Below are 21,532 nucleotides of genomic sequence, written 5' to 3'. Positions count from 1 at the left end.
TTGCCCTTCTGTCCCGTCATCCACAACCTCACCGACGCTCCACAGTAAAGATTCGTGACTAAGAAAAGAAACAGATTGAAGGGCTGTCACCTCAGAGAGAGTAAGAAAAGTACAGGTTGATCTACCACTGTAGCTGCTTTGCTTTTACACAATCATCAAGGTCAGAGGAAAATTGCTCTCGCTATGATGGTTGGACTTGTGTCCTGTTTATAATTAGCTGATGATCCAGGAAATAAAACCTTTGCTACTGTCACATTTATTGCTAAGAGTCTAAATCATAATGGGAGCAGAGTCTGGATGAGTAACAGCAGTCAGAGGCAGAATTTAAGGATTTATGGCACAAGGCTGGCAATGATACTGGGTTATAATCATTTTATCATCATTATTTTACAGGCTGCTGAAAGTCATGAGACAGACAGCTGCTGAAATCCTTCTAGATCCTTCCAGGTTGAACTTAGCTGTCTGCTGAGCTGCTGGTTTGTGGCTCTCTCTCGTGGAGGTCCAATATGCTCCATGATCCACCATTGTGATGTCGCAACTCTCTCTCTCTCTCTCTCTACGGCTGTGAAAGCACTGTCACTCAGTCAGCCAGTCGGTTACTCAGTCCATCACATACAGACCCATGTGTAGGGCTGACCCCAGCGGTCAGCCAAAAAGGGCTACAGTGATCCTCCAACCTGTTGCCACACCGACCCAGCCCCAAATAAGCAGAAGAAAATAGATGATCATATCCATCAAATTATAATCTATAATACTGTGGGTTGTCACAGGAGACTACCAGGGAAATGTTTCAGCCCGTTACAGAGGCTAACACGTTTCCCTGGCGGCCCATATACAGAAGCTACCGTCCCCCTCGGCCCTTTGCCACGTGTCATCCCTACTCTCTCTTTCCCTGCTTCCAACACGATCCACTGTCCTCTCTCTCCATAAAGGCATAAAAGGCAAAAAAAAGAGAAGAATCCAAGAAGGCCGTGTGGTCGTTCTTATGTAACTGTTGACTGTATTCTCTGAATACCTTTCTTAGTTCCTGCTTTCACCTTTTTGGGCCTCAAGTTTCAAGTCTTTTATTGTCAGATGCACAACAGTAACAGTTCAGCAATCATTGGGAATAAAAAGTCCTAATAATCATGCTACCTCATACCATGCCTGATGAAAGAGTACGGACAAAGTGAGGGATTTTTGGGTTTCTCTCTTCCTGCACACGGTGACAGTGCGCTCATGTGGGGAAAAGCCTCGACTCTGTATTCTACTTGTTATAACTCACTGAGGAATTTCATTTAAATATGAAAACAATAACGTCTATCCAACTTTTAGTTTGACTTTCTTTTTTTGTGTTGCTTATTTTTGACTCCCTGACTGGTTTAAAGTGGGGACTTTCTCTGCTGCTGACTGTGTGGTACAAACACCCTCTACTTTCCTGAGAAGTGAACAAAGAACATGCAGAGTAAACTCCACTTTGCACTTTTTGCACCATTACTTTTAAGACTAATTAAGGCTTTTTCAGCCTTGAGGTCACATGTAATTTACAACTCTGACGTACCTGTGTTCTCTTTATCTATTCGTCCATGCCTGCAGCCTTCCTCCAGGTTGTAATGAGTGTCGTTCACCTGGCGTTTGAGGGCCGTGGTGGTTCTGTGGGGGAAGAGGGACCCTTGATCATAGCCAGGCATCGTACTCCTCCCTGGACCACATGCTCGGAGGCAATCTGACAGAGAAGAAGAGAGATGGAGGAGGAATAGTTTAAATGAGATACTTCACATAAAACACAAATATGGAACTTAAACTGATGCCGTTAAAGTGGAAGAAACTAAACAAAAGCTCAAACTAAATGATTCTTTGGTGCCCTTGACTGAACTTTCTCCAAAACAAACTCCCCCAGAAACCCCACCCCACCCTTGTGCCCTCCTGCTGAGCCAGAAATGAGATCATCGACTGCAGGTTTGACTCCCGGTCATTTCATGCATGTCATCCCCCACTCTCTTCTCCCCATCTCTTCAGCTGTCCTTTCTAATAAAGGCAAAATGCGCAAAAAATAATCTTCCAAAAAATATACGACTGCTATTTTTCCACAATAAAGGCCTTATTTACTGCTATTCAGTGCTAATAATACTAGTGTGGCAGGAAGTGTTCATTGTACCTGGATGGCCACACACAGTTCCAGCAGACAGAACTCCCGCAGCTCCAGACCCACAGACTCCACTGACGCGGCTCTCTCTACATGGCTCTGGATACTTTGTTCGGGGGAGTAGGCTGGGCTGCTCCTCCCTCTGCTGCTCGTCTGCAGACATGGCTGTCCTCACCTACAGTATGTCCGCAGCGCGCATATCTAGGGCAAAGGCTTAGCTTTGATTTTGATATTGGTGGGGACATAAAAACAGTCCGCAGGGGGGCTCCTGGAAGCTGAGGCTTTTTGCATTTATGGTTGACTTCTGACCAAAATGTCATGTCATCTAGAGCCTTTATTTATAGATGAATATGTTAAACCAACAGCTTTACAGTTTAGCTTTCTGTACTTTTATGATGGAAACAAGCAAATGTTAATAATTTAAAAAACACTATTCTGGGATTTAGGTTTTTAGTCTATACTGAATACAACAATGTCACTTAATGAATTCTGTAATGTTATAAGTTAAAGGCGACTAATGACCCACAAGGAGGCAGTTTAACAGAGACTTATTAACTTTATTCCAGCCATAGTGCAATTGTTAACACGCCTCATACATCAACATTATAGTACAGTACATATCACCTGCGTAATGTAGGGGGAGCAGCTACAGGCATAACCTGGTATTGAACGTAACCAATAACCAAGTACCGTAATCACAGAACACATGTTTTACTCCCTCTCACGTCTACTCTCTGTTGCTGTCTACAGATGGATCAGTTTGCTTACAAAGACACCACAGTATACAATTAGCCATCCATCAACTACTGCATGTAAAAATACATCTACACTGATAAAGCTAGTCACCACTTATTTCATATATTTTATATACATGGTATAGTATTCATGCCCACATCATTAAAACCATGTATGACTGAGTACTTAATATACTTCTTAGTATACCAGTGTAACCTCAATGCAATACAAAACAATTACATACATTTACTCCTATAATCATGTTCTTACAATCCTGGGCCTCACCTGTGACCCTGCCTCTCCTCCTCTGCCTGAATTACCAGACATTTGTCCCAATACTGAATCTCACTACTAACACATCACCAAGTCACTATTCGACATCACCTCTGCCTCTCCTCCAGCCTCTTCTTCTCTGTCTGACCTACTAGCTACATGGTCCGGCAGCTTCTGTCACCTGACATAATAACACATAGATGCATGCCATATGAACAGTGAGACAACATGTGCCTATTCAAAGCTCTCAGTTGAAACAAACATGGATGAACAATTGTTATACAGTACATCAGACTTACATTTGTCCCAATACTGAATCTCACTACTAACATATCACAAAGTCGTTACACAGCATCACCTGCGACCCTGCCTCCCCCCCTCAGTCCGAGCTACGACATGGTCCAGTTGCTTCAGGCACTTCTCAAGCAGATGTAGTTATAGCCGATCACACGTTAGCAAGAAAGGGCAAATCCACGGGAAGTCTAGTGAGCCCAGGAAACACAAAATAAAAGCACTGTGTAAAAACAAGGGGAGTCAGAATTCCAGATTGACTTGTGTTGACCTACTTTACTCTCCATGCCCGTGGTTCTCACAGGGGGGCAGCGTTGCATGACATACATACATACATACATACTACCAAACCCGTGGCTTCAACTTCAAATAACAAACGCAGCGAGTGCCTATAGCTCGAGGTGGCTGCAGGTGGTTTCCTCCTCTGTTCAGAGAGGGAGAGAGACACAGTGTAACTGCTAAGATGTTGGACTTAAAAAGTCCTGACTCTGTAATATGAAGAGGAGGAATAAGGACGGTGACTTTGCTCTCAAAAGCTGCTTACACACATTATCTGTGATTAAAGGAACAGTTCCCCCAAAAAGGCAACTCTCATTATCACTGTATCAGCTAAACCTCAACAAGCAAAGAAAACTGTTTACTAGCTCCAGGTTTTCTTCAGTCGACTCATCCTGTAGCATTGTACCGTGACCGTTGGAAATTTCCCAAGATGTTAAGCTAGTTCTTTAAATTACCATCTCAACACAGAGCTCTAAGCTTATAGAAGATCTCTAACAGCTTCTTGTTGAACACACTTGTCATTAACTAATTTTGTGTCTCTAAGCTCAAATCAACCTCCCATCCTGACATCTCACTCACACATGTATTAATGAAAGATATAATCTCACAATTGTTATGTAGATAAATGTCTGTTAAGTCACTTTCTATCACTGAAAGAGGTAACACAATGGTGATTGAGCCTATGGCCTTTGCATTTGCAGTATTATGGACCGGGTGTCTGTGGCACCATTTGCCAGAGAAGGTAGGCAGAGCTAAGCGGCTGCTTTTCCGCTCTCTGCAAGTGTTGCGAGTAAACAGTAATCTACTATGGCTGAACAAACAAAGAAAAGATGGATGACTACAGATACAACTTCAAAAATACATGAAAATCCAAAGAAAAAGAAATTTGAAGCTTAGATGAAGGCAAACAGTCCGTGAAGGAAAGCTGCCGTCAGCGTGGAGAATCAAGAGTTACAACCATAACAAAGGGAGCCAACCGTGGACGTCTGGTTAAATTGGGAAGAGTGCTCACATAATTACCGATTATCGCCAGTTGGAGGCGCTCAAGAGCACAAAAATTTCAATCTTCGAGATTGTATCTCTAAGAGTAGCATTTTAAGCTAGCTAATTGTCAGGAATCAGTGCATTCATGCCACACAGTTAAAGTAAAAGGTAAAAAATCTGTCCTTGTTTTTTAACCCACTGGTAACAATACTCAAAATCCAATCAAAACATATACATATATATGTGTATATGTATATGGATATACAAATATATATATAAAATAAATAGAGAGAGCTACATTAAAATGATAGCAAAAGTACTATTAGTACTGGGCCATTATCATTTATACTTGTGAAAGCTGTATACACATTTAAAAGATGGGTTACACACTACGGTAAGCTCACTTTACTGCACATGTTGGCAGTTTTTAGTGTTTATTTATGCATCTCTGAACCAATTGAAATACCTCTGACATGCATGAAAAGACTTTGTTTTTTAACAGATGAATTAAATATAACAGAGTTATAAAAATACAAAATTTATGTTCATAGGAAAAACTATAGGCCTACTACAACAGTTTAAAATAGTGTACATTACTACATTTTCTCCAGCTTAATTTGTTTTGAACAATGCATTATGTGCTTATCTACTATTTATAGATGAAACATGGGAAGGGGGTAAAGTGTTAAAAAAGTGTGTGTATGTTTGAATGTGTGTGTGTGTGTATGTTTGAATGTGTGTGTGTGTGTGGAATGTATGTGCACGGAATGTGACAGCAAAATGGCAGTTACAATTTCATGCTTGTACTTAACTTGCACTTAATTGCAAAGCGAATTTTGGGAACATTTTTGTTGTACTACATTAATTTTACAGCTTTACAGTTACTTTTTGAATTTGTAGCTTACAACACATGAGCAGTTTTGAAAAATATGGTGCATTGTTTTCAAGTTAACCCACTATTCATGTTGAAGTTTCCTTGGGCAAAACATTGAACCCCAAATTGCTCCTGAAAGGCACAGCCATCAGTGTTTCACTGTGCGTGAATGGTTTGCTAGATAGTGATTGGAGATCATTGTATGAATGTGTGTGTGTGAAAGGGCGAATGTGACATGTAGTGAAAAAGCACTTTTATTGTTCTGAAGATTAGAAAAGTACTAAATGAGTGCATTCCATTTACCATTTAGTACATTGTGTTGGTAATGCCTGTCTACTTTCACTTCAGTTCAATTTTGACTCTACTTGTTTTGTAGAGTTGCACTTATACTTTATCCAGTGTAATTTTAAATACTCCTTTCACCACTGGAGGGTATGCAGGACTCCCATACCCCCTCCAACAGGCCCAACGGTCCAGTAGTCATCGTTATATAATGCACTGTTTGAAAGGTGCATGTGTCAATAGCAGTACTTGTAATTGTTGTAACTGACAGTTTGCCTCTGAACATTTTCCCCCCCAACAGAATATAAATCTCAAACAAAGTCCATTGGATCCATCCACAATGGCAGCATCGGGACACACCAGCAGGGACAGCCAGAAGACGGCTTCTCCTGCTTTGTCAACCACATCCGTGACAGTGGCTGAGGAACGCTCCATGGCTGATGAAGATACACAAGTCTCCTCAGATGCTTGTGACACCAACCAAAAGTTGAAGCAGGATTTACATAGGTTTTCTGGACTCCGCAAAGTGTTCGCTGAACAAGGAGAAACACCAGAAACCACAGAAGAAGACTTGGCCCCTGAGATGGAATCAACACCAGAACCATTAGGGCAAGAAAATGTTCATGAACCTTCAAGCACAAAGACGTCAGGCAAACATGGCATGATCTGCAAGATGAAGTCTGCATAGAAACGTTGCTTTAGCAGGAAACCAAAAACTAAGACACAGCCTGCGGAAGAAGAGGAATTGGAAGAAACCATCAGTTCAGAAGAGATTGACTCAAAATCTGGCTCCCCAAGTCCTAAAGAAATGTCTCCCAGAGCTTCTATGTGCTCCAGTGAGGAGATCAGGGATACAAACAAAGCAGAACTGAGCTCTGTCCCACTGGAGTTTGTGGAGCATGAGGATGTCATAATGCAGGAGACCTCAACTCCCTTTGCAACCTATTCCAATCAGAAGACCTCTCTGAAGTGGAGCCTGTTGTTAAACAGGCATCTTCGACTTCCAGAGAGACTTCCTCTATCGAGATGGATGCACCTTCCCAGAGGAAGAGTGTCGACACCTGTGTGACTGTCAGTACACAGCAGTCTTGTGATTCTGGCAAGACAGAAGAAACTGCTGCAGGCAGTAATGGCACTTTCAAGAAAATGAAGTCTACATTAAAGCGCTGTTTTGGAAAAAAAAAAGAGAAGAAAGTCCAGCAGACAGCAGATCAAGATCCGGATGGGTGGTGGTGGTGGTCCCACTGTCTCAATACTGTCCACTGAGAAGTTGGAGGATTCAAAACAAGCTGACCTGAGCTGGGTCCCTCTGGAGTTGCTCGCGGAGCTTGAGGCAATCACATCAGAGAAAGTTCCCACAACTTTATCCTCCACTGATTCCTGTCAACTTGTGACAGGAATTAACAGTAACGGTGGAAGCTGTTAGAAATAACACTCCACCAGGACCTTCAGGTCAGGATGGACATCTTGCACCTTTGCAGGTACCCCTTGCAGATGATCAAAACATGGAGAAAACTGTTGAGGGGACCAGTACCAGCCAACCATCCCCAAGCTTTAGCTTTCTAGAATTGTTGGACGTAGAGGATAAGGACTTCACACCAGAGAAAAGGGAAGGTGATGCCTTAAAACCATCTACCAGCAGCTCACCACCAGCAACAGCACATCAAAAAGAGATGTATTCTGTCACAGAGAAAGAGCTGGTCCTGTACAGGAAATCAACCCCAGTACCTTCAGGGCAGAACTGGTATATTATAGAACCCCAAGAGGACGATCAAGCAAAAGCAGCCGCCCAGCTCAAGGTCCTGAAAAATAATTTCTACAACATAATCCAGGGATTCTTCGACTGCCTTACTGAAGGGTATGCTATTTAGTTTCCTCACTCAAACTACAGCAACTACATACAATTTTGTCATTTGTTGTATATGTTTTCTTTTTGTCTAATACCATTTTTTCTATGATTCTTTTCCTCAGGCAAAGGATGGATTTAAGCAGAGGTGTACATGATGTGGATGTAAAGGAAATATTGACCAACTTGTACACAGACGTGCTCAGGCTTGCAATAGAGACATTAACTGGTGTTCTGTCACAAGCCGACAATCATCTCTTTCCCCAATATTGTGCTCTGCCAACAAGAAGTGCCTCTTTCCAGTTCTGCCAGAAAGATATGGTTGTCAAGGAGTTGCTCACAGAGCTTATCAGAAAGGCCATTTACATCAGCGAAGACAATATCCACCAGGGTTTGAAAGAAGCCTTCGGCGAGGCCTTCTGTGACGTGTTTGCTGCTGACACATCTATCAGCATTACACCTCTATTCACTGCATACATCGAGGATATGTTCAACTGTGAGGTCAACTCAATTATTTCAAGGACTATCGAAGCTTCACTGGATACAGGATCACCCATTGTCTATGCTGAGACCTGCTGCAAAGTTATTCAGACAATGAAAGACGTTCTCACAATCCTTGGTAGACAAAGAATCAACCCTGCCAGGATGCAGAAAAATACCACCAAAGTCCAAGTGAAGAAGACAAAGTGCTGGAGCTTCTTCAGCAAATTGAGGAAGACAAAGGTCCAGCCAAGTTCCAGTGAACAAGTGGAGTCATCCATGAATTCATCATCTCAAAACAAATGCTCTACATCTCCTCGGGATATACTTAACACCTCCCCAGAGTGCACCAGTAAGAAGAACTACATCCCTCTGGTGTTAGTTGAAGTTGAAGGAGACCCCACATCAAACGACCCAGCCTCACACTCCAACCTCATCAGCTCAATCCCTTGTCCGGCTTGGATTGAGTCTGGCAATGGGAACATTCAGATTAATGTGAAGGCCAAAGAGGTGGTCCCGGCTGCTACTGAAACTGATGTCAGTGAGACCCAGGCAAAGACACAGAAAGGACTCTGCTACATCTTTAGAAAGGTATGGATGATCTCACCTGAGAAACCAAATGTATTAGACCAGATTTAGAGATCAAAGTTAGAGAGGACGACTAGTTTAAACAAGACAAAACACAAAATATATAAATCATAAAATATATTTCCTTTACTTTAATAGTGCAAGAAGAAGCGGGAGAAGACCACCCTGCGAGAGAAATTCAGGAATTTCTTCTGTTGTTTTAGTTGCTCTAACTGCGACGATGTCGTAGAATGAGCTTCTAATCCCCCTACTTTACCCCCCCTTGGTCGTTCTTTACAGAGAAGCAACAGGAGATGCAAGAATTGAGTTGGAGTTTAGAGACTAGATGTCGACCGATTGATCGTGTTGGCCGATTAATCGGCCCCGATAGGACTTACTCAAAACTATAATCATCGGCGGATCTGGGCTCCGATAGTGGCCGATGGCTGTGCAGCCTCAGGCGGGGACGTACATCGCGTGCATTCGCCTTTTTAATGGAGTCTCCATACGTGACATAGAGGTAATGCAGGTACCTGGGATAATTAATTAAAGTTAACTTTATACCACAGCTGTATTCACAAAGTATGATCATGATAAGGTTGTTGTTTATAGTATTGCATTATTAATGAATTAGACTATCGATAACTTTCACTGCTTTTCTGCCGAGCTCATGCTGCTGTCTCGTCTAATTAATCCAACCACGTAACGTCAACTGTCCATTCATGACATGAAATCCCACTTTTTAAGATCAGGTAATGTGCACAAACACTAATAGTTTATAAGAGTGGTATTTAAAAATGTAACGGGACGCGCAGCATCTGGCCTGATATACGAAAAACGGGTTTATTAAAAACTGGCATTTGCATAAGGCTGTTGTAGGAGTAAAGCACGCCACGGCGTCAACACAAACTGTTGTGAACAACAATGTGTAGGTAAAGTTAAAGGAAAGGAGCGAGAGACTGACACAGGGGCGATACATTCACTTTTTATATAAGTTTCTTATGGTAGCTTCTTTGATGCTACTGGAGTTGTTTCTGCTGAATTAGTGTTTCTGTTTTTCCTCCCAAATATGCCAGAAAGCTTCCGTGATGATAATAACCATTCATTTGTAACTTTAGTAAAACTTTACTTTATCAGAAAGGTTTTATTAAACCAGCAACTTTAAGAAAACAACTGCAGTATAATTTCAATTTAGAAATGATTAATAAAGTGCAACTTAAATCATTCATGTAGATTGAAATACATATTAAATATATACAACTAAATAATAAAGTTATATATATACATTATCTATTTGATAGCCTATTTAGTTAATAGCTATATTGAATTGATTTACATGTTTCTTGTTTCTTACATTAGATGGCAGCTGGAGGAAACACAGTCCCTGTATGGGACTATTTTGCTGAGGAAAGGCACAATGTGGGCACAACAAATTGAGTTAGATGTTCATTTGCGGATTATATTTTCTTTACTACTTATTTTATTTATTTAGGTATTCATTACTCTTTGAGATTCATGTTCTGTTCCAGATTTATGTTTTATTTTGTTATTTATTTGACACAGACTTTCAGTTCAACAGTTATGTGTAAGGATATGTAATAAAGATAAAGATTGTTCATTTAAATTAGTTTCATTTTTTTTTCGTGGGGTAGGGAGATATCGACCGATTAATCGGCTATCGGCTTTTTCCTCGTACAAATTATCGTTATTATATCGGCCTTTAAAAATCCACTATCGGTCGACCTCTAATACATACGTAAATGGCAATGGTCTATTATTACCGGGACAAGCACAAATTTCACTTCTTATGCACATGAAAACCAGTTGTACAACCGACACCAATCACAATATCACACCCCCTTTAGATAAATAGGCTACTCACCACTTAGTAGAGCTGCAGTCGGCGTCTCCCAGAGTTGAACCTCTTCATTACTGCCCCCTTCCATTCAGTGGCAAATCTTTTAGTTAAGTCTCTTTCAAAGGCCAGCTGCACTCAATGTGCTTTCCGTTGGTGCATCATGCTGAGTCTATTGTCTGTGGGAACACTTCTTAAAGTGGAGAAAGAATTCTCACACACGGCTGTTGACGCTCCAAATATCAGAGCATGTTTAAAGGCCGTCATCACACTTGGCATAGCCTCCAGTGCGCTGTGGAATGTCTTGACAATCCGTGATATTGTCCAGGTTTCATCGTCGGCAGTCATGTTTGCTTTGAGGAAGTGGCGAGCAACCACAAATTCTGCTTCAAATATTTCAGTGCTTGATAAAGTCAGAATGGGCTTTACATGTTTGACACTGAGGAACGTTTCACTGTTTGGGTCCAGAGACTGAAGTGCGGTCATTAGCTCACTGTTGCGTTCACTGAAAGCTTGCTTATTTCTTCCCCCATCGCATCCAAGGTGCTGTAGAATAATCTCCGCAGTTCAGTGTCCCCCTCGTCAGTATCACCCTGCTGCTGGCCAACGGTCTCTTCAAACGAGATATCCTTGGAGACTTTTGTTAACCGTCCTCTCCTCTTTTGTGGCCTCTCTGTCTCCCCACACTGTCCCATGATGTTGTTAAACTCACTCTCTGAGCGCAGTTGCGAAACACATTCAGATGCACTTTTCACTAACCGTATCCCAGAGAGCAAATCCATTTGTTCTGACTGAAGCTTTTTGTTGGGGGCATCAAGCAGCTGCAAGATCTTCTGCACAAAGCGTCCAATGAATTCAAAGCTTGGCTCTGAAATAGCCCAAATCAGACCTGCTGCCTCAATTCGTAAGTCAGTTCCAAAGGCACGATTGCTGTCAATCTCTGACAGCAGAGACAAAATGTCATCAAATGACTTGAGCACAACTGTGACTGTAGCTAGATGGCCAGTCCACCGCTGTTCGAGCAGACGTTTTAGCGTGTCTCCTTTATAGTGGACTGCAACAGTGGGTTTCTTAATGAATTTGTAGAGAGACCCACAAACTCCAAAAAAGTCCTCGATTGCTCCCTCGCTTGACATTGCATTTATCACAACTAGGTGGAGCTGATGATTAAAACAATGGACATAGGGTATCTCTCTGGCGAGCGTGTCCTGCAGTATCTTCTGAACACCCCCATGCTTCCCGGACATGACCGATGCTCCGTCATACACCTGACTGAGAATTTTAGATGTACTTAAACCAACTCTGCGCAGCTCTGTGATTATAGTGTTTGCAAGAGTTTTGGCATCTCCAAAATCTGCAGTAGCAATAGTTAGTAAACGCTCCCTAACTTCCAAATCTTCTGCTACAAAGCGGATCACGATAGAAATGTTTTCACAGCCAGTGGGGTCTCGGGTGCCGTCAACTTTAATGGTACACTGACTTCACGTACAATTTCTTCAGTTAAAATATCACTCATTATCTTAAGTAGTTCATTTTGTATATCCTGCGATGTATATCTGGCATTTTGTGGGATTGTTTGCAGTATTTTCTCAAGCTCTGGGTCTTTTCTCACTAAGTACTCAAACAATGACAAAAAAGTCCACAGCTTGCATCACCTTGAGAATCAAATGCTTTCACACTCCCTCTGAGAGGCAATCGGTTTATGGCCAGGAATTGTAACATGTCGATAATAGCGCCGATGTATGTAATACCGATGTCTAGCTAGTTGGCCTTCATTCACAAGGGTGGAAATCTCCTGTCCTGACTCAGCCCTCTTCTCTCTCTCCCGCCACTTTACTGCACTTTCCACGTGTTCTTTACACTCCGCATGCTTGCGCAATCCTCTCTCTGCTGCGTGTTTCCAGTAACAATAGCCAGTTTTCGTGAACACAGAATCTACAGTCCCAAACTTTCGGCATGCAAAACAAAATGCCGCGTCGGCTTCAACACTGTTCTCCAACCAGTCTCTTCGGTTGTACCACAGGGCAACAAATGAGCGTTTCTGACCCTTGAAAAGGCGAGAGGGAAACTAATTCAAAATGACCTGAGCGGGCTTGTCTTCACCTAGATCTTCCGGAGGGCCACCATGACCCTGTGATTTGGAAAGTCCGCTGCAGCTTGGGCCTGGTGACGGCAAAGGACACCTGTAATGATCACTGGGTTTGGCGCTATAATCCGCTTGCTCGCTCTCCGGCTCCGCTGGGGGCGCTTGTGCCTCTGTGTCGCTACTAGCTAGCGGCTCACTAGCTGCTCGCTCCTTCTCAGCGGGGATAAGGTGCTCCTGCTCCGCTGTCGCTTGTTCCTCAGCTTGATCTGCCCTACAAGAGGCCGTTTTAGTTTGCGGTGGTCGGAAGAATTTCCTTATATCCATAGTGATATATATCCGTTTTTAAGTACACGTCTCCTCTCGCTCACAGATGGTAGAAAAATGTAAACACACTAACGTCAGCACGTCACTTGCAGCAGCGCGCACGCGTCACGTGACACAAGCCGAGCCGTATCTGCTGTAACAAATGAAATGAAATGAAAATATTGTTTTCATTTATTGTTAAATTTTACTGATTAACTGAATATGAATTAATACAATTTGACACACACAACAAGTTATGAGTAGTCTAAATTATTTTTATAAGGAAAAAAACTCCTTACCCCTCTGACAGCTAATGGGGGGGGGGGCAAGGAAGCAGGGTCGGGGGGGCATTGACCCCCTGACGCCGGGGCTGGATGTTAATATTGCTGCCAGAGATCAAACACATCACAATTCATTTTCACTGTGTGTTTTGGCCGAGAAGCTCGCGCGGCTCAGGGTAAAATAGGAGAGCCTCCAGTTCTCTACATTTTCGGCGCGTGTCACACCAGCAGTGTCAAGACACTCATCTGTTTGGAGGACTGAAACTGCCATAAATCAAAAATAAATGAATAAATATAAATATCTCAATAAGCAAATTGTTGCGAAGTGAGGTGCAGGGAAGCATAGGGAGGCTTCAGGAAGACAAAAAAATGTCTTCAGTCTCTACAAAAATAAAAGAAAAAAAAATGAACCAAAAAAAACTTCAATGCTTTACATTCATTATACAGCTCAAACAGTTCTGGTGCTGCTCTTCTTAAAAAACAGTCTCCACTCTCTCATTGCACTCACATACAACCCCTGGCAAAAATTATGGAATCACCAGTCTCGGAGGATGTTCATTCAGTTGTTTAATTTTGTAGAAAAAAAGCAGATCACAGACATGACACAAAACTAAAGTCATTTCAAATGGCAACTCTCTGGCAAGAAACACTAAAAGAAATCAAGAAAAAAAAATGTGGTAGTCAGTAACAGTTACTTTTTTAGACCAAGCAGAGGGAAAAAATTATGGAATCACTCAATTCTGAGGAAAAAATTATGGAATCATGAAAAAAAAACAACAACAAAAGAACACTTCAACACACCACTAGTACTTTGTTGCACCACCTCTGGCTTTTATAACAGCTCGCAGTCTCAGAGGCATGGACTTAATGAGTGACAAACAGTACTCTTCATCAATCTGGCTCCAACTTTCTCTGATTGCTTTTGCCAGATCAGCTTTGCAGGTTGGTGCCTTGTCATGGACCATTTTCTTCAACTTCCACCACAGATTTTCAATTGGATTGAGATCCGGACTATTTGCAGGCCATGACATTGACCTTATGTGTCTTTCTTCAATGAATGTTTTCACAGTTTTTGCTCTATGGCAAGATGCATTATCATCCTGAAAAATGATTTCATCATCCCCAAACGCCCTTTCAATTGATGGGATAAGAAAAGTGTCCAAAATGTCAACGTAAACTTGTGCATTTATTGAAGATGTAATGACAGCCATCTCCCCAGTGCCTTTACCTGACATGCAGCCCCATATCATCAATGACTGTGGAAATTTGCATGTTTTCTTCAGGCAGTCGTCTTCATAAATCTCATTGGAACGGCACCAAACAAAAGTTCCAGCATCATCACCTTGCCCAATGCAGATTCGCAATTCATCACTGAATATGACTTTCATCCAGTCATCCACAGTCCACGATTGCCTTTCCTTAGCCCATTGTAACCTTGTTTTTTTCTGTTTAGGTGTTAATGATGGCTTTCATTTAGCTTTCCTGTATGTAAATCCCATTTCCTTTAGGCGGTTTCTTACAGTTCGGTCACAGACGTTGACTCCAGTTTCCTCCCATTTGTTCCTCATTTGTTTTACTGTGCATTTTCTGTTTTCAAGACATATTGCTTTAAGTTTTCTGTCTTGACGCTTTGATGTCTTCCTTGGTCTACCAGTATGCTTGCCTTTAACAACCTTCCCATGTTGTTTGTACTTGGTCCAGATTTTAGACACAGCTGACTGTGAACAACCAACATCTTTTGCAACATTGCGTGATGATTTACCTTCTTTAAGAAGTTTGATAATCCTCTCCTTTGTTTCAATTGACATCTCTTGTGTTGGAGCCATGATTCATGTCAGTCCACTTGGTGCAACAGCTCTCCAAGGTGTGATCACTCCTGTTTAACTGCAGACTAATGAGCAGATCTAATCTGATGCAGGTGTTAGTTTTGGGAATGGAAATTTACAGGGTGATTCCATAATTTTTTCCTCAGAATTGAGTGATTCCATAATTTTTTCCCTCTGCTTGGTCTAAAGAAGTAACTGTTACTGACTACCGCATTTTTTTTTCTTGATTTCTTTTAGTGTTTCTTAAAGCCAGAGAGTTGCCATTTGAAATGACTTTAGTTTTGTGTCATGTCTGTGATCTGCTTTTTTTCTACAAAATTAAACAACTGAATGAACATCCTCCGAGACTGGTAATTCCATAATTTTTGCCAGGGGTTGTATAAAGCATGTGAGCCCGCCTTGCCAGTTCAAACTGGCCTATCAGGTCAGGACTGTAGAATCAAATTGACATGGTTAAACAACACAACACAAATATACATTGTTCTTAGGTTGCTCACACTAACAAACCTCATTCATTCTTCACCATATAGTCATATATATTACACATTCAAAGGAAGAAAATCATTTCAAGATCATTCAGTATTTACCTTAATTGGCTGTCAATTTCACCACTCATGCATTGTCCAATCAAATCAGAGAACCCACCTACTCACCCATCACATAAAAGGGCTGTAGTTGAGGCGTACTTCCTCTTTAAGCACCAGCACAAGATGGCCTCCACAAAGGACACAAACTCTAAAAGTTTATTGTTTTTACTGCTGCATGTCTTCATTATACTTTTAACAAAAAACGTGCTTAAAATTATACCAATGCAGAGTACAGCTATTTGTATCAATTAAACCATTTCACATTAATGAAAGAAAACAAAGAAAATTGTGTGTGTGAATCTGTCCTCTTTTCTTGTGAAAAAGGAGTTTTAGCAAACAGCTAATGATAAGTTGGTGCTTCCTCACATAAATAAAATAATAAAGACAGAAATGCAGAAATAAAAGCCTCAATTATCAAATAAATGTTCATATTCATTTAAAAATAAATAAATACATTCAGAAATATAAAAATAGATGAATTAAATGTTTTTATTTATTTGACAAATTCCTTATTTTTGTATTCATTTATTTCCACATTTAATTATTTCCCAATGTATTCTTTTCTGTTAACATTTATATCTCTTTTTCTTTATTTTCCTATTTCTTTATTTCCCTATTTATTTATTTCTGTATTTCTTCATCAGTAAGTAAATGAGTAGGCGTGTCTTGGCTATCCAGGCATTAGCAATCAAACCCACACACCACAGTACTGCGTGGATGTGTCAAGGTCTGTGCCCAGAGCTGTGAATATGGTGGTAATGCCAGTAGTTGGTGAGGGCTGTGTAGAAAAACTTGGCAGCCTAGCAAGCTAACGCTATGTTAGCAAGCTAACGCTATGTTAGCAAGCTAACGCTATGTTAGCAAGCTGTCCTTGTAAACTTGATAACGGTTAAAACTAGGATATCAACAGTTACAGTGTTGGAGGTGTAACTGTTGACTAATGTCTAACTTATGTCTAATTAATATTTCAGTTACATGGTAAGCGCTTCAACCAGTGCATGAGGATAACGTCAACAGCATCTGATCAGATAGCTGCCAGACGCTCTGTTTCATAGCTCCTGCGAGAGGCGGCTGATCGCCTAGACCAGGGGTCATCAACTAGATTTGTTCAAGGGCCAGATATTTTCTAAGCAGACACTGTGGGGGCCAGACTCTCAAATTTTTTTTTTTTTAATGTAGGCCTAATTAGTATTGTTTCCCTTAGAAATAAGTCTGTGCCGGTCCACGTGTCCTGGAAGCTTTCAATGTTCCGGACAGATGTGTGAAATTACGGTCAAATATTATCTACATTTATTAAGCTTAAAAACAGTTGATAGGCAGGCTATATCAAGGGCGTAGAATTGGGTATGGATATTAGTCAATTGTCCCTACTATAATTTTGTCCAGAAATGAATATATGATACACCTAATGTTGCACTTTCAACCTTTCAACCTGCGGAGGACTCTGTCTGTCACTGTAAACAAGTACTCCCGTCTACAGTTCACTGGAACCGAGTGCACCAGCTGGGCGTAAAAAATAGGTCTCATCTCTTACGTCCGACACAGCTATGACCGACTTCTTGATTGGAATTTATACGGAGTGCAGCAGGTCTAAGTGACACCAATCGTAGCTGCGCCCGGTCTCATGATGCGCGTCCACGTGAACACTCGAAAAGCGGTGACATTACCAAGCAATGAAGATGAGGAAACATAAATAATCAAGCATGCAGTTGTCCGATGTACATTTTTCTTATCTCCCTCTGTGTTTTCAAAGGCCCTACTGGCACAAAATCTGAACCAGAAATTAGACTGCAGTGTGGATTATTGTTTTCAACCGGATATAACCAACATAATGTCATAATGTCATAAACTCTATCAAATTCTCCAATTGTGCCTCAACTCGAAATAGCATGAAGTCTGGAGAAGCATTTTCAGCAATGTCACCCAAAAGCCAGTTCACATCCATTACTAGTTGCATATAGCTAGGCTAGCATTGCTTCTTCAAGTAATTTCCGGAAACTGTGGGGAGCTAGACGTATACAACCATCTGTGGACTCTCATATGATCAACCAATGGCTGTTAAGTGATACAATCAAGACACGCCTACTCATTTACATACGGATGAAAAAATACAGAAATAAATGTAGACAGAAATAAATAAATAGGAAATAAATAAATAGGAAAATAAAGAAAAACAGATATAAATGTGAAGAGAAAAGAATAAATTGGGAAATAATGAAATATAAAAATAAATGAAAAAAAAAATAAGGAATTTGTCAATTAAATAAAAACATTATTTATTTATTTTTATATTTCTGAATGTATTTATTAATTTTTAAATGAACATGAACATTCATTTGATAATTGAGGCTTTATTTCTACATTTCTGTCTTTATTATTTTATTTACTTATTTATTTATTTATTTGAGATATTTATTTATTTATTTTTGATTATGGCAGTTTCAGTCCTCCAAAGTGTAGTCTTTCTCGTCACTTAGTCCTTGGTTACGCGCAAAACATTGTTCAGGATGAAGTTCCGGTCACAACAGGAAGTATCAAAATAAAAGCATTCTAAAACGTAGATTTCACAGATCAAAAGCACACTGTGTTAGGGGGTCATTCACATTACTTTACATTGCTTTACACTGTTCTAGGAGAAAATGTCATTTGATTAAATTACTTGGGTTGTGTAACAAATGACTTGACAAAGTGATTATTATTCATGACATATTACAAGGAGAGTATGACATTTCCCTTTTTTGATTTGAAACGTCTCATCTGAAAAGTTTGTCAAAAATCTGTTAATAAACAAATAAAACCATCTGCTGGTAAACATGTTCACTGTTGGTTATTAAAGTGACATCATGATCTGTAATCTGTAATTCATAGGGACACAGATTTGGTTAATCCTGCTGTTAAAGAATAATCCATGAAAAGATACTTTCTCTCCTCCAAAGTTACCAAAGCTTTCATGCGACTTCAGACACCTTTAGAGATTTTCTGCTCTTTCTCCGACCCAAAGGAGTTTACAGCTGAAAGCAGAAATACTGACAAAGAGGATATAAGAGGAAAGAGATTTGAGGGAAGTTGGACCTCTTGTCTGTTTAACTTGCTATTCATTATTCTTCCACCAGAGAGCAGACTGGTGTCTTCTCTGCGTCTCTGTCACTTTAAGTGACAGAACAAAGTCAGTCAAGTCAGGTGGGGTGGTGTCAGGTTTCATTGTTTCAGTTTATTTCTGACTTTTGCAACACTGTTCCAACAGAACAACATGAGGGAGGTCTGAAGTGGCATGAAGACCATCACCGGTTTCAGGCCGACTTGCAGCAGAGGAGTTGAAGGCAGTTTGGACAGGACCAACCAACTTAACCTGTCCTTCAACAGATTTGACACGTCCTCCAAAATTAAACCTCCTCCTTCCATCTCTCACACAACACACACCTCCGAAAAAATACCACAGAAGAAGAAATGAAAGAGGAGGGGCTCTGAAATACAACGCTTTGAAAAACTGGAGTTTGGAGGTTCTCCAAGTCAAACATAAACTTTGACCAGGTAGATTTTGTGTAATTATAACAAGACAGTAAGAAATGAAGGATCATAAGACCCTGTTAGATCAACATCCTCTTAGTGCCACAGTCATTAATGTCTTAATCCTGATCATCATGTCCATCTTTATCACTGATTTCTATTCATAAGGCACTAAATCACAACGAAAGTGATCACATGACACTTTACATACAGAGCAGGTCTAGCTGCGCTCTTTGTAATATTATTTACAGCGACAAACATTATTCCACAAATGAGCGAGCACTTGGCAACAAGGAGCAACGAGGAAAAACTTCCTGTTTACAGGCAAAAACCAGGAGAAGAACCAGACTCACTGGAGGACACACGTCTGACAAAACCGTCTTGATGGTGAAAGTGGGACAACAACACATATTCTTTAGAGTAACAATTCTCATACACGTCATGTGGATAGTTACTCTTATTTAATCACACAGCACCATCTGCTGGTAAGAAGACGACATTTCAGCTGCATTTATTAACCTGCAATAAAGGAAAGTGAAACTCAAATCTGACTTCCACATTGCTGAACGGAGTTACGCCGCCATTACAGAGAGGAGGATCTCTGCTATAAACACGAACCAGAAGGATTATAATCTGTCACTCACAGGGACACACATTTGGTGAGTGTTGTTTTTAAAGGATAATCCACATATCAGGAAAAAATGGCCGAGAAAATCACACTTGTTGAAAGTTACCTGAGCTGCCATGTGTGTTCAGAGACTTTCAGAGATCCTGTGTCTCTGAGCTGCAACCACAGCTTCTGTTCAAGCTGCCTGAAAAAGTTCTGGGAACAAGCGAACAACAAAAACTGTCCTATTTGTAAAAGAAAGTCATCAAAACGTGATCCAGGTGTGAACTTTACACTGAAGGATCTGGCTGACTCGTTTGCTGGGAGACAGAAAGCTGGATCATCTGAGACAGAAAAAGGAGAGAAGAAGGTGGAGGTGGTGTGTACGAAACATCAAGAAGAGCCTAAACTGTTCTGTCAGGATGAAGATAGAGCTGTGTGTCCTGTCTGTGAGTTTTCTCACCACGTCGGTCACAAGGTGGTTCCTGTAGAACAAGCAGTCAGTGACCTGAAGGAGCAGCTGAAATCTGACTTAAAGTCTCTACAGGACAAGAGGGACAAATACAAACAAGTGGAGAAAACATACAATGAAGTGACTCAACACTCCAAGAAGCAGCTGTCGTCCACAGAGAGGCAGATCAGAGGCGAGTTCAACAAGCTCCAGCAGTTCCTGAAAGAGGAAGAGGAGTCCAGACTGGCAGCTCTGAGGGAGGAAGAGGAGCAGAAGGGGAAGACTGTCAGCAGAGAGATGAAGAGGATTCAGGAGCAGATCTCCTCTCTGTCAGACAGTATCTCTGCTGTAGAAGAAGAGCTGCAGAAACACAACGTGCCCTTCCTCAGCAGTTATAAACACACTCAGACCAGAGCCAGAGTCCAGTGCTCAGAGTCAGATCCACAGCTGGTCTCAGGAGCGCTGATAGATGTGGCCAAACACCTGGGCAACCTGTCCTTCAGAGTCTGGCAGAAGATGAAGGACAGAGTCCACTTCGGTCCTGTCATTCTGGACCCAAACACTGCATACCCCTCGCTCTATTTGTCTGATGATCTGACCAGTGTGAGACGGAAAGATACATATCAGCAGCTTCCTGATAATCCAGAGAGGCTCAATTACTATGCAGATGTTCTGGGCTCTGAGGGCTTCAGCTCAGGGAAACACAGCTGGGAGGTGGAGGTGGGAGACCATCCTTACTGGCTCCTGGGTTTGGCTAAAGAGTCAGTTGACAGGAAGGAGAAGATTCTTGCTTCACCAGAAAATGGCATCTGGTGTTTATTCCATCGCAGTGGAGAATACACAAATGGTCTTGGTGAGACTGTCACAGTGAAGAAGAGTCTCCAGAGGATCAGAGTCCAGCTGGACTATGACAGGGGGGAGGTGTCCTTCTACGACCCTGAAGACATGACTCACATCTACACTCACAGAGACACTTTCACAGAAAATATCTCTCCATTTTTTAGTATCGGAAAGGCTGGTGAAGCTAAAACAGCTGATATCAAAATCTGTGAAACTGAGATTTCTTTGTGATTTTCAAGAATGTTCATTGTGGTGGTGGGAGTTCATGTTTTTCATGTGCATTTGTGTGTGATCACATGCAATAGAATATATTTTTTATTTTTTTTAATAATGCAATATACAGTATGTTCTGCAGATTTGATGTGGTTTAAGAGGTCACAGGGAGGTTTTGCATCCTGTCTTTAAGTCTTATAACTTTCTAATAATTGAAAGTTGTTTAATGTCCTTTTTTAA

At 41.1% G+C, this 21,532-nt stretch overlaps 1 protein-coding gene across 1 annotated transcript; it reads left to right on the top strand.

The window, feature by feature from the left end:
• The first annotated feature begins 19,748 nt into the window (after positions 1 to 19,748).
• LOC138610844 (nuclear factor 7, brain-like) lies at positions 19,749 to 21,310 on the top strand. Its single transcript, XM_069683688.1, has one exon. It carries the CDS (start codon positions 19,883 to 19,885, stop codon positions 21,308 to 21,310), a length of 1,428 nt encoding a protein of 475 aa, XP_069539789.1. The 5' UTR covers positions 19,749 to 19,882.
• The last annotated feature ends 222 nt before the right edge of the window (positions 21,311 to 21,532 follow it).

This window comes from Semicossyphus pulcher, unplaced genomic scaffold, assembly GCF_022749685.1.
Source record: "Semicossyphus pulcher isolate SPU_LCO1_2020_fin unplaced genomic scaffold, fSemPul1.0.p SCAF_6, whole genome shotgun sequence".
Taxonomy (NCBI): Eukaryota; Metazoa; Chordata; class Actinopteri; order Labriformes; family Labridae; genus Semicossyphus; species Semicossyphus pulcher.
This window is presented reverse-complemented; position numbering and strand designations above follow the sequence as displayed.